At 49.8% G+C, this 14,081-nt stretch overlaps 2 protein-coding genes across 2 annotated transcripts in view; one reads left to right on the top strand and one right to left on the bottom strand.

The window, feature by feature from the left end:
- Window positions 1–370: 370 nt before the first annotated feature.
- bora (bora aurora kinase A activator) lies at window positions 371–11,740 on the top strand (the record flags this gene model as incomplete). Its single annotated transcript, XM_080539835.1, has 12 exons — window positions 371–526; window positions 2,292–2,398; window positions 3,258–3,303; window positions 3,445–3,526; window positions 3,939–4,001; window positions 4,168–4,230; window positions 4,461–4,711; window positions 5,235–5,388; window positions 6,354–6,646; window positions 6,818–6,937; window positions 9,254–9,385; window positions 11,564–11,740. 12 exons carry the CDS (start codon window positions 371–373, stop codon window positions 11,738–11,740), a joined length of 1,644 nt encoding a protein of 547 aa, XP_080395961.1.
- Window positions 11,417–14,081, bottom strand: part of dis3 (DIS3 exosome endoribonuclease and 3'-5' exoribonuclease) — a gene marked incomplete at its 5' end in the record, with an annotated part of 19,919 nt that continues 17,254 nt past the window's right edge. Inside the window, 3 exons of the mRNA XM_080539402.1 lie at window positions 11,417–12,248; window positions 12,982–13,104; window positions 13,487–13,642. Coding sequence (XP_080395528.1) covers window positions 12,180–12,248; window positions 12,982–13,104; window positions 13,487–13,642 — 348 coding nt within the window. The 3' untranslated portion in view covers window positions 11,417–12,179. The remainder of the gene's footprint in view (window positions 12,249–12,981; window positions 13,105–13,486; window positions 13,643–14,081) is intronic.

The raw sequence follows: 14,081 nt of genomic DNA on the forward strand, positions 1-14,081 counted from the left end.
TCATATATGATCACATAACTAGACTACTGTTCGGTTAGGTTAGCTCAATAACGAGTTCTAAATTATATAGATATATATATATACAACAAGACCATATAAGACCAGCTAGCATGCTAGCCAATTTACATTGTACTACCCGCAGAGAATGCTACCTAGTTAGCAATCAACTAACCAAACTGTTTCCTTTCCGCGGTGATCGCAGTGATCTAACCCCAGCAGTTATTATTATTATTGTCTTATCTTCACCATAACTCTCTATATCTCTCTATATATGTGGTCGAGATCGACGCTGTTTTTGACAATGTTGTGTCGTCTGGGTGTCCAGTAGGTGGAGGTGTCCAGTAGGTAGAGCTGTCCAGACGTCTGGACCATGGAAGAGCTCCCTGACCTCCAGATCACGCCGGAGGAGACCCCGGGCCGGCCGGCGATCCGCAACCCCTTCGAGAGTCCCAATGACTACCACCGCCTGCACGAAGCCCTGGGGCCCAGCCCCTCCGTGTTCAAGACCGCCAAGGGCTCCTCCGCTGTGAGTGTGTGTAGACAGACAGACAGACAGACAGATACAGGCAGTCACCTAGCAACCAACGTTGTTGTTGTTGTTGTCAGGATTATCCCTGTCAGTCACAGATGCTGGTTGCCCTGGAAACCTTGTTCAGTCAGGAGTCCCCGAAGTCCCTCTGGTCTCGTTAAGATAGACTGCCACAGCTAACCACCTCTCTCTGGTCCGCTCTTGTGATGGGGTGATTGAGTCTTTGATTAATACGAATCAGAGAAATTCTTAATTCTTTTATATTTGTAATTCAACTTCTGGCTGCGGTAGCTCACGCGATGGGTTGGTGTTGAAACCTTGATGATGATGATGATGATGATGATGATGATGATGAGTAAGAGAGCATTCTAGTGGCCTGGGGTGGTCCAGTGGTCTAGCACCATGGCCTGGGGTGGTCCAGTGGTCTAGCACCACGGCCTGGGGTGGTCCAGTGGTCTAGCACCATGGCCTGGGGTGGTCCAGTGGTCTAGTACCATGGCCTGGGGTGGTCCAGTGGTCTAGCACCATGGCCTGGGGTGGTCCAGTGGTCTAGCACCACGGCCTGGGGTGGTCCAGTGGTCTAGACTAGCACCATGGCCTGGGGTGGTCCAGTGGTCTAGCACCACGGCCTGGGGTGGTCCAGTGGTCTAGACTAGCACCATGGCCTGGGGTGGTCCAGTGGTCTAGCACCATGGCCTGGGGTGGACCAGTGGTCTAGCACCATGGCCTGGGGTGGTCCAGTGGTCTAGTACCATGGTCTGGGGTGGTCCAGTGGTCTAGTACCATGGCCTGGGGTGGTCCAGTGGTCTGGTACCATGGCCTGGGGTGGTCCAGTGGTCTAGCACCATGGCCTGGGGTGGTCCAGTGGTCTAGCACCATGGCCTGGGGTGGTCCAGTGGTCTAGCACCACGGCCTGGGGTGGTCCAGTGGTCTAGCACCATGGCCTGGGGTGGTCCAGTGGTCTAGTACCATGGCCTGGGGTGGTCCAGTGGTCTAGCACCATGGCCTGGGGTGGTCCAGTGATCTAGCACCACGGCCTGGGGTGGTCTAGACTAGCACCATGGCCTGGGGTGGTCCAGTGGTCTAGTACCATGGCCTGGGGTGGTCCAGTGGTCTAGCACCATGGCCTGGGGTGGTCCAGTGATCTAGCACCACGGCCTGGGGTGGTCTAGACTAGCACCATGGCCTGAGGTGGTCCAGTGGTCTAGCACCATGGCCTGGGGTGGTCCAGTGGTCTAGCACCACGGCCTGGGGTGGTCCAGTGGTCTAGCACCATGGCCTGGGGTGGTCCAGTGGTCTAGTACCATGGCCTGGGGTGGTCCAGTGGTCTAGCACCATGGCCTGGGGTGGTCCAGTGGTCTAGCACCACGGCCTGGGGTGGTCCAGTGGTCTAGACTAGCACCATGGCCTGGGGTGGTCCAGTGGTCTAGCACCACGGCCTGGGGTGGTCCAGTGGTCTAGACTAGCACCATGGCCTGGGGTGGTCCAGTGGTCTAGCACCATGGCCTGGGGTGGTCCAGTGGTCTAGCACCACGGCCTGGGGTGGTCCAGTGGTCTAGCACCATGGCCTGGGGTGGTCCAGTGGTCTAGCACCACAGCCTACAGCGCACACACACATGTGCTCATGTCGGCTTGGGTTAGAACCCGGCCCATGCCCTGCTGACATACCCTCTCCTCCTTACTTTCCTGTCTTTCTCTACTGTCTCTATCCAGTAAAAACAGAAAAGTACCAACCCCCCCCAAATGACTTTGTTTGTTCCAGACGCCCGCCAAGTTCAACTGGTCCATAGAGGAGATGTCCAGCCTGATCCCGGTGCACATCGACCCAGAGGACATCCGACGCCAGTCCCTGTTCCTGAGCCAGACCAGGTGAGCAGCCGTCTAGGCTCAGGCTCTGACAAAATGGCCTCCCCCCCTCTCTCTATAATAATAATAATAATAATAATAATAATAATAATAATAATTCATTGTATATATATATATATAGCACTTTTCTGGGGCTCAAAGACGCTGACAATATGGGAAAACAGGAAACACAGAAACAACAAGCAACAGATAACATGAGCACTGAGAACACAGAGTTAACAACAGATAACATGAGCACATAGAACACAGAGTTGGCAGGTTAGGGGAGAGGGTTAAGGGTAGGGGAGGTTGTAAGCATGGGAGAACAGGGAGGTTTTGAGGTGGGATTTAAAGATGGAGAGTGAGGGTGAGTGTCTGAGTGGTTGAGGGAGAGAGTTCCAGAGGCGGGGTGCAGCTCGTGAAAAAGCACAGTCTCCCAAGCCTTTGAGTTTCGAGGGGGGGACAGTGAGGGGAACAGTGGATGTGGCCACTCCTACTCTATGGCCGCCACAACCTAACCCCGACCTCTTAGAGGGAACCCATCACAACCTAACCCCGACCTCTTAGAGGGAACCCATCACAACCTAACCCCGACCTCTTAGAGGGAACCCATCACAACCTAACCCCGACCTCTTAGAGGGAACCCATCGCTGCAGTCTGGTTCTCTAGATCCTTCCGTCCCTCACATAGGGCTTTCACACCGGCAAAGAACCGCGCCGGTTCGCGTTCGCATTCGGAAACCTCCGAACATTGGCGCTGTCTGGCGAACGATACAACGTTCTGAGGTTTCCGAATGCGAACGCGAACCGGCACGGTTCTTTGCTGGTGTGAAAGCCCTAACAGTGTTGTTCACTCGCATGCGCTTGTTCCCCGCCTGTTCCAGGTTGGACTCTGACATCGAGGCGAAACACCAGAGTGCGATTGAGAAGGTATGTTAAATGGTTGTCATGGGAACACGTCAGTTCCACAGTGCTGTTAGGAGAATCTAACATTTGTTGTGTGTGTGTTATGATTGGCTGATCCGAGGCGTCGTTGTAACAGTGTTGTTGTTGTTGTTGTTGTTGATAAAGTTTTTCACTAAAGACGCCATCGTGCCTTCACCCTGGGCCGGACCAGCGAGCAAACAATCAGCACAAGTTCACTTTGCCAAAAGTACGTACACACACACACACACACACACACACACACACACACACACGTTTGCCTCTGTATGCAGACTGGCCTACTCACTGTGGTGGATGTTGATCGTACACACACAAACACACACACACACACACACGTTTGCCTCTGTATGCAGACTGGCCTACTCACTGTGGTGGATGTTGATCGTACACACACACACACACACACACACACACACACACACACACGTTTGCCTCTGTATGCAGACTGGCCTACTCACTGTGGTGGATGTTGACACACACACACACACGTTTGCCTCTGGATGCAGACTGGCCTACTCACTGTGGTGGATGTTGACACACACACACACACGTTTGCCTCTGGATGCAGACTGGCCTACTCACTGTGGTGGATGTTGATCGGTGATGTTGTGTGTTTGCAGCAGCGTCCTTCTCCCCGCTGTTGTTTGAAGAGCCTCAGCCAATGAAAACCAAGAGGACCAACGGTTGGTTGAGAGCTTTCAGACACTGTTCTGTTACACAACACGCCTTTGGAATAATAATAATACTAATAATAATAACTTTATTTGTATAGCGCTTTTCCTGCAAACGTTGCAGCTCAAAGAATAGAGGATAATTGTGTGTGTGTGTGTGTGTGTGTGTGTGTGTGTGTTTCAGCTGCCTGTCAGACAGCCCTGTCATTACCTGTGGACTTCGACCTGGAGAAGATATTAGGTACACATCACACACACACACACACACGTAAAAAAAATAATGAAACACACTTTTTTTCTAGTGTTTTCTCTGTGCAGATGGAAATGCTGATATGTGTGTGTCTGTCTGTGTTCGTGTGTCTCTCTGTCTCTCTCTCTCTCTCTGTGTCCCTCTGTCTCTGTGTCTCTCTGTCTCTCTCTCTCTGTCTCTCTCTCTGTCTCTCTCTCTGTGTGTGTCCCTCCCTCCTGTAGGTGAGTTCTACAGGTCAGAGGAGGAGTCAGAGCAGGTGCAGGAGACGTTAAGCTCCTCCTCCCTGAGACGGAAGCTGTTCCTGGACGGCCACGGCAGCGGCTCTGAGTCCTCCAACCCCCCCAGCCCAGAGAGAGGCCCCCAGGACGGCCCCCCCAGCCCCGGGAAGCCCTGCAGCAGCCTCCTCTCCTCCATTGCCTCCATTGCCTCCTCCCCCCTGTCCTCTGGCATCGCAGCCCTGACCCCCTCCACCGTGAGTAGAGCGCTACCCGGTGGTGGTGTGCAGGGTTCCCACGGGTCCTTGAAATCCTTGAAAGTTTGTGAATTTGAGGGGGGAAAAATCACGGTCTTGAAGGTTTTTGAAAATAGACATGGGTCATTGAAAGTGCTTAAATTCCCCTCTCTCTAAAAAAAAAAATGTGTATTGAAATTTTTTTAACTTCAACTACAGTATATCTGTCTCAAACTAGGCCGTGTTGGGTCCTTGAATTTGAGGGAATTGAGTCTTGAAAGTCCTTGAAAGGTGCTTGATGTGATGTTTCAGAAGGTGTGGGAACCCTGTGTCTGAGGGTCCAGTTCCTGCTCCTTCATGAAGGAGGGGTGTGACGTTGGGTAGGGTAGAGAGGAGCTTCACAAAAGGCACTGAAGGGTTTGAAAATGTTAGTGAAACAACCCATCTCTCCTCCCCTCCCCTCCTCTCCCCTCCCCTCCTCTCCCCTCCTCCTCCTCTCTCCTCCCCTCCCCTCCTCTCTCCTCCCCTCTCCTCCCCCCCCCAGGACCACTTCTCCTCCAGTCCCATCCGGGGGGGTCGTTGCCGTGACTACAGCCTGGGCAGCGTCACCAGCCCTCTGTTCCCAGAGAGGTCCTCCCCCGCAGGGTTCCTGTCCCCCACGCTGTCCCCCATTGGTCCACGCACGCCCGTCAGCACAGGTACGGAGGGCGTGGCCTAGGGGAGGGGCTTCCAGGGCTTTGGGATGCGTAGGGTCGTCCTTCATTCTGTAGTCCTAGTCTACGAGAAGAACTACAACTCCCAAGACGTCCACCCTTGTGACGTAGCACCTTGATACGATGCTACCGGGGCACCAGCCTGTTGAATCAGATTAGATCAGATCAGATTAGACTAGATTAGATTAGATTCAACTTTATTGTCATTGACAAGGGTACAGTGACAACGAAACACAGTTGGGCATCTAACCAGGGGGGTATTCCATCAACGTCGCTAAAGGACAATCCAGGCTTATTCTGATCAATCCCCTAAGATTTATCAAATGAAATCTGTCTTATTTTGATAAGTCTCGCGGTTTTGTTTTAGCGATGTTGATGGAATACCCCCCAGATATACATGAATGTATGGACGGTGCATGGTGGGACAGTATACGCTATTACAGTGAGTGTAAGTCAATGAATATAAAGTCAGTATACGTGCAATGAATATGAATGAGTGAATGAATGAATGGTCTTTATTGTCATTGATATAGTACAGGTACCAAACAACGACATTTGGGAGGGGGGGGCTCCCCTGGTGCTAGGAAAAAAAAAAACTAAAAACAAGAAGGGAAAAAGAGCTGGTTTACATAAATAAAGGCTATGTACACTATCCACTATACTATACTATACAAATAAAACACTGTGCTGTACTCTATGCTATGCTATACCTATTCTAACATTTCCTATTCTCTGAACCTTATATATATGGATATAAAGTCAACATATCAGCATGAATATCAGTATGATATGTACAGTAAAGATACACACACACAGAGACACACAGACAGACAGACACACACACACAGACAGACAGGCACACACAGAGAGACGCATACAGAGACACACACACACACACACAGACACACAAGGTGACATGTATTTGTGGTTGTTGTTGTTAGGGTCTGCAGGAGAGAGGAAGAAGCTGACCTTCGTGACCCCCGAGGGCGTGGTGGGGGGGGGCGTGGTGGTGGTGGTGGGGGGCGCCCCCCAGGACATGGAGGCCAAGGCGTGCTCAGAGAGCCCCTACGTGGAGGGCTGCTCCCCCATCCGCAGCTGTGGCCCCCCCCAGCACCCCGCCAAGCCCAGACCCCGCACACGCTGCTGGGCCTCCCCTCCCCTCATGTCCCCCATCCTCCAGGACCACCCCCCCTCCTCCCCCCTGCCTCCCATGGACCTGGACCCCTGCTGCACCCCCTCCCCTGTCCGCCCCGCGTCCCGGGAGGGAGGGGGGGAAGGGTGGCTGGGGGAGGGAGAGAGAGAGAGACCGCTGGACTGTGTACAGATGGTGGTGGAGGAGGAGGAGGAGGAGGGAGGGGTGGAGGACCTCCCCGGAGAGGAAGAGGAGGGAGGAGGTGGACGAGGGGGGGGGGTGTGTCCGGTCAGGCTGACCAGCTCTCGTATGGGCAGCGTGTCGGCGGCAGAGAGCTCCTCGCACATGTTCGTGTCTCTGCTGGCGGAGGGAAGCACCTTCCCCCAGGACTGCAGCATGCAGGTGTGTATGAGACACCCCTAACCCTAACCAGACCTCTACTAAACCTCTAACATGCAGGTGTGTATGAGAGAGAGACCACTGACCTCTAACCACACCTCTATTAAACCTCTAACTAAACCACTGAGGACCAGACAAACATACTTTACATTGTTACATTTCTGGCATTTAGCAGACGTCTTTATCATTTACATTTAGCAGACGTCTTTATCATTTACATTTAGCAGATGCCTTTACCCAAAGCGACTTACTTAGACAAATGTATTTGTTTTAAGTCAATCAACATCATCGCAAGAAAAAGTAATCGTTAATCATGTTATTTTATATTTGTAACCCTAACCCTTATTTTAATTGTATTATTATTATTTACAGTAGAGAAACTCTACAGGGGGTAGAGGGGACGGAGGGGTTTCACGAGGGACGGTTAAGGTTTAGCCTGAAGAGACGTGTCTCTAACCTCTACTGATACTAATATTTTGGTTGAGTTTGTGAAAATATTATTCTTTTACTGCATAAATGATTTAGTTAATTCCAAGCCTTTTATGAGCATTTTTTGCCTATTTATTTGTTTTTAATATGTAGCGGTCACTAATGATTCACTGCTGTTGATCTTGATGATTGTGACATGATTGTGACATGACTGCCTGTTGCAGTAATAAACAGAATCACTGGTCTATATTTATGCTTGAACCATGTATGAGTTATTAGTGACTACCTCCTCTTCCTCCACTGACCGACTGGCTGGCTGGTTGACTGGAGAGAGAGACGGGTTGACTGACTTAGTGAGAGGCTGGTTAACTGGCTGACTGACTGACTTAGTGAGTGGCTGGTTAACTGACTGACTGACTTAGTGAGAGGCTGGTTAACTGGCTAGTTGACTGACTTAGAGAGTGGCTGGTTAACTGGCTGACTGACTTAGAGAGAGGCTGGTTAACTGGCTGACTGACTTAGTGAGAGGCTGGTTAACTGGCTGACTGACTTAGTGAGAGGCTGGTTAACTGGCTGACTGACTTAGTGAGAGGCTGGTTAACTGGCTAGTTGACTGACTTTGTGAGAGGCTGGTTAACTGGCTAGTTGACTGACTTAGTGAGAGGCTGGTTAACTGGCTAGTTGACTGGCTTAGTGAGAGGCTGGTTAACTGGCTAGTTGACTGACTTAGTGAGAGGCTGGTTAACTGACTGACTTAGTGAGAGGCTGGTTAACTGGCTAGTTGACTGACTTAGTGAGAGGCTGGTTAACTGGCTAGTTGACTGACTTAGTGAGAGGCTGGTTAACTGGCTGACTGACTTAGTGAGAGGCTGGTTAACTGACTGACTGACTTAGTGAGAGGCTGGTTAACTGGCTGACTGACTGACTTAGTGAGAGGCTGGTTAACTGGCTGACTGACTTAGTGAGAGGCTGGTTAACTGACTAGTTGACTGACTTAGTGAGTGGCTGGTTAACTGGCTAGTTGACTGACTTAGTGAGAGGCTGGTTAACTGGCTAGTTGACTGACTTAGTGAGAGTGACTAGTTAACTGGCTAGTTGGCTGACTAGGTGAGAGTGACTAGTTAACTGGCTAGTTGACTGACTTAGTGAGAGGCTGGTTAACTGGCTAGTTGACTGACTTAGTGAGAGGCTGGTTAACTGGCTAGTTGACTGACTTAGTGAGTGGCTGGTTAACTGACTGACTTAGTGAGAGGCTGGTTAACTGGCTGACTGACTTAGTGAGAGGCTGGTTAACTGGCTAGTTGACTGACTTAGTGAGAGTGACTAGTTAACTGGCTAGTTGGCTGACTTGGTGAGAGTGACTAGTTAACTGGCTAGTTGACTGACTTAGTGAGAGGCTGGTTAACTGGCTAGTTGACTGACTTAGTGAGTGACTAGTTAACTGGCTAGTTGACTGACTTAGTGAGAGGCTGGTTAACTGACTGACTTAGTGAGAGGCTGGTTAACTGGCTAGTTGACTGACTTGGTGAGAGAGGCTGGTTAACTGGCTGACTGACTTAGTGAGAGTGACTAGTTAACTGGCTAGTTGGCTGACTTAGTGAGAGTGACTAGTTAACTGTCTAGTTGGCTGACTTGGTGAGAGAGGCTGTTTAACTGGCTAGTTGGCTGACTTAGTGAGAGTGACTAGTTAACTGTCTAGTTGGCTGACTTGGTGAGAGAGGCTGTTTAACTGGCTAGTTGGCTGACTTAGTGAGAGTGACTAGTTAACTGTCTAGTTGGCTGACTTGGTGAGAGGCTGGTTAACTGGTTGGTTGGTTAACTGGCTGGTTTGTGTGTGTGTCTGTGTGTGTGTGTCTGTGTGTGTGTGTGTGTGTGTGTGTGTGTGTGCAGGTGGACAGTGGTTATTACAACACCTACTCTGTGGGAGCAGCCAGCCTGATAGACGGCCTGTCAGACAAGGAGTCCTTCAACACACACCTGCCTGAGGACCCCTACACCTACAGACACAACGCTAAGGCTAAGGTAACACACACACACACACACACACACACACACACACACACACCACTAAGGCTAAGGTAACACACACACACCTGCCTGACGACCCCTACACCTACAGACACACTAAGGCTAAAGTAACACACGCACACACACAGCTACGGTAACACTAACACACACACCACTAAGGCTAAGGTAACACACACACACACCTGCCTGACGACCCCTACACCTACAGACACACTAAGGCTAAAGTAACACACACACACACACAGCTAAGGTAACACTAACACACACACCACTAAAGCTAAGGTAACACACACACACACACACCACTTAAGCTAACGTAACACACACACACACCACTTAAGATAACGTAACACACACACACACCACTTAAGCTAACGTAACACACACACACACCACTTAAGCTAACGTAACACACACACACACCACTTAAGATAACGTAACACACACACACACCACTTAAGATAACGTAACACACACACACACACACACTCTAAGCTGAAGGTGTGGGTCCATACAGACAGCAGCAGGGTTGTTTGGGTTCATGTATGTCATGATTGTGGTACAAGTTATGATTGACAACCACTTCCTGTTTCCCAGATAATATTCCCTCACCACTAAGCTGATTGGACGACACAGGGGAAGCCTCCCCCCACCTGGGGCCTAAGATGATGATGTCACGTGATGTAATGTTTACACGATGTTCAAAGCACTCATGAGATGAAACGGGAATGTGAAATGCTACCAACCACTGCTGACCTTGCACAAACGTCCTCTCCTGAATCCCTGTGAGCTCCAGATATATGATGATGTTTATTACATCTTTATTACATGTTTATGACTGGTGCGAAGATGATTTTATTACTTTTAATAAAGTATGTGCGGTTTGAGATGACCTGAGCCACATTAAACACACTGAACTTTTCATAACTTCTCAGAGTCATCATTTACTGTGTGTGTGTCCGGGGAGGCTGGTGGAGGTAGAAATCGGAGGACGGGCTCATTGTAACGCATGTGCACTTAATGTGAGTCAGTGCTGTTTCATTTTGACGTGCAACGTATTTGTGCTGCTCGTCGCGATTTCTATGGCCGGTGATTCCGTTCAAGAAGTTATTTTTTTTTATGCCATTCTCACAAAGTTCTAGTTGTTGATCACGATAACCCCATCCCCAGACCCTGACGCCGGTAGTTCTTGTTTCTAGACCAGCCAAGTGTTGGTGCCACTATGGAACCAGTCTTCCTGGCAGAGAGACGGTTCTAAACGTTAGAGACCTGACCCTGGTCCTGACTGGTAGAACAGTTAGAGATCTGACCCTGGTCCTGACTGGTAGAACAGTTAGAGATCTGACCCTGGTCCTGACTGGTAGAACAGTTAGAGACCTGACCCTGGTCCTGTCTGGTAGAACAGTTAGAGATCTGACCCTGGTCCTGTCTGGTGGAACAGTTAGAGATCTGACCCTGGTCCTGACTGGTGGAACAGTTCGAGATCTGACCCTGGTCCTGTCTGGTAGAACAGTTAGAGATCTGACCCTGGTCCTGTCTGGTAGAACAGTTATCTGACCCTGGTCCTGCCTGGTGGAACAGTTAGAGATCTGACCCTGGTCCTGTCTGGTAGAACAGTTAGAGATCTGACCCTGGTAGAACAGTTAGAGACCTGACCCTGGTAGAACAGTTAGAGATCTGACCCTGGTCCTGTCTGGTGGAACAGTTAGAGATCTGACCCTGGTCCTGTCTGGTAGAACAGTTAGAGATCTGACCCTGGTCCTGCCTGGTAGAACAGTTAGAGATCTGACCCTTGTCCTGACTGGTGGAACAGTTAGAGATCTGACCCTTGTCCTGACTGGTGGAACAGTTAGAGATCTGACCCTGGTCCTGCCTGGTAGAACAGTTAGAGATCTGACCTCTGACCCCTGGCTTGCCTGGGTGGAACAGGGGAAGAAGAGAGACAGGCTTAAAAACGAGACCTTTTAATTGGCAGTTTACAGTACAACAACAAACAGTAAGAAAAGTCTGTCGACTATTATACAAAAACACTGCGTCATATCATGATGTCATAGCTAATCAGAGCACTCCTAACAGTCACATGCTGCTTTCATGACAAGTCAGAAACTTAAGTTACATTTAACGTAAAAGAAAATAAAAAGTTTCGAAAACACTTCAGTTTCAACCCTTCAGATGAGCCATGAGAGCACCCAGCTCAAGAGAGACCTGCAGGAGAACGTGGAGATGGACGAACTCCAAGGTGTCAAAGACACTGCGTACAACTTCCTATCGGTTGGTTATGACGCTCCTCTGATGCTTATGAAACTCAGGCATCATCTGAAAACAGGTTTCCGAGCTGGAGACATCTGAGGTTCCTAGACATGTCATGAACGTAGCATTACGTGCACTAGGTTACGTAGCTGAACATTCATTCATGATCAGCAGCAACGTGGAGACAAGCAGTCACACAGCAACCTGTATACTATCCTCACATTCACATGAAAAATTATATTTATGACCAAGTGTTCTGTTACCCCATAGGCCAGGGAGGGGAGACGGTAGGAAGGCTTTCAAATCATCACAAATAATAAACCATGAACGCAGCAGAAGGGGTTTACATCATGGATCTTGATACAGAAGTTACAGAACGTCTTGCACTCGTGCCAGAACAAGCTGTCCCAAGCTGTCCCAGTCACCGGGGGGAGGGGTCAGGTGCCAGAACAAGCTGTCCCAAGCTGTCCCAGTCACCGGGGGGAGGGGTCAGTTGAGCAGGTCAGCGGTCCGGTTTGGGTTGGCAGCAGGTCAGAGGTCAGCGGTCCAGTTTGGGTTTCTTGGTCTCTGGTTCTGGTTCAGAGGGCGTGACGCTCACACCAGGGATCTAGAACACAACAACACGTTAGTAGGGTTCTAGAACAACATATCAGAGTGTATTCATCATATAATATTATACAACAGTTCCGACCAAGTAATTTGATTGGACAAGAGGCATTCCATGAGTGCCGATATACAGTATAACAGCACTGGGACTTTTAACTATATGTATCACTCCGCCGCACAGGTGTTCTACTAAATGACCGTTAATTAGACTACATTAACGGTCGTTATGAGCAATGTACTATCTGAATCACATCCACACATTCACCACCAAAGCGACTGTCAACCGAGTCATATTTCACTGGTTGCACAATAAATGGAAACGTACAGATAAATGTACACGATACAAAGTAGCTAGCCTGCGGATGTTTGTGTTCAGGTTACTAGGCAACCGAATCACAACCGTGCTGATATTCAGTATAACAGCACTCCATCTCGTGTGATATTGCTTAAATAATAATAATTTTCACAGGCTACAGTGGCATGTTAAGTAATGGAACGCTTATTTGAGTCTACTTAAGCTTCCTCTCAAAAAGTGCAGATATCAAAGTAAGTAAGTGTGTGTGTGTGTACGTACGTACCAGGGAGTCCACCAGTGTGTGTGTGTGTGTGTGTGTGTGCGCGCGTACCAGGGGCTCCACCAGGGACATGCGTATCCTCTGGTGCTGGATGTTGGTGTGTGTGGGTGTGTGGGTGTGTGTGTGTGTGTGTGTGTGTGTGTGTGTGTGTGTGCATACCAGGGGCTCCACCAGGGACATGCGTATCTTCTGGTGCTGGATGTTGGTGGCGTCCAGGCTGATGGTGACCCTCACCTGGTCAAACATGTGGAAGGTGTGGTCCTCCACCTGCAGGGTGGGGATCTGAGGGAGGGGGCATACACAGATGAGGAGAAACTTGCCCATAGTGTGTACGCCCTGCTACATGCTAGCACTAGAACAGCCATGGGTGGGGTCATTTGACCCTGTGTCCCCAAATTTCAGGACCCTCCTTTCTTCATGACTTGTCCTAGATATGTGCGTTCTACCACCCAGTATCCTTACATGTTCTAAATCACATCAGGATAAGCTAGTATGAAGATATTTAGCAGTTTTTCTGCGTAGGAGGCAGGCTCATTTACAAGACGTGCCAACTAGTGGTCGTTGTGTGTCAGTAGCAGTTTCCCATTGTAAAGACTATGGTCATTTGACCGCCAGGGCTAACGATGCTACGTGCTACCTCCAGGGCCAGGGGTCAGGTACCTACCTGCTCGTTGAAGGTGAGCCGGGGTTTGGACTTCTCCTTGTCGAAGAAGACGGTCCCCTCCAGGCCGAACTTGGGGATCAGAACCATGACGGCGTTCTTCTTAACGAACAGCACGAAGCCCAGCTCGTTAAGAACACCCTTACTCTTGAAGAACAGCTGAGGGGAGACATAGACAACGTTGTGAGTGTGTGTGTGTCTGTGTGTGCGTACCTGTGTGTGTGTGTGTGTGAGAGAGAACAGCACGAAGCCCAGCTCGTTAAGAACACCCTTACTCTTAAAGAACAGCTGAGGGGAGATATGGACAACGTTGAGAGAGTGTGTGTGTACCTGTGTGTGTATGTGTGTGTGTACTTGGCCACATGTCGAGGTGTCCTTGGACAAGACACTGAACCCCAAATTGCTCCCAGTGAGCAGGCCGGCGTCTTGCAGGTGTGTGAATCTGTGTGTGAATGGGTGAATGAGAGGCCGTTGTAAAGCGCTTTGGATAAAGGCGCTATATAAGTCAGTCTGTTTACTATTTGTATACCTGTGTGTGTGTGTGTGTGTACCTGGGTGTGGAAGGTTACTGAGGCTCTTTGGGTGTGTGTGTGTGTGT

This window comes from Nansenia antarctica, assembly GCF_963989245.1.
Source record: "Nansenia antarctica genome assembly, chromosome: 9".
Taxonomy (NCBI): Eukaryota; Metazoa; Chordata; class Actinopteri; order Argentiniformes; family Microstomatidae; genus Nansenia; species Nansenia antarctica.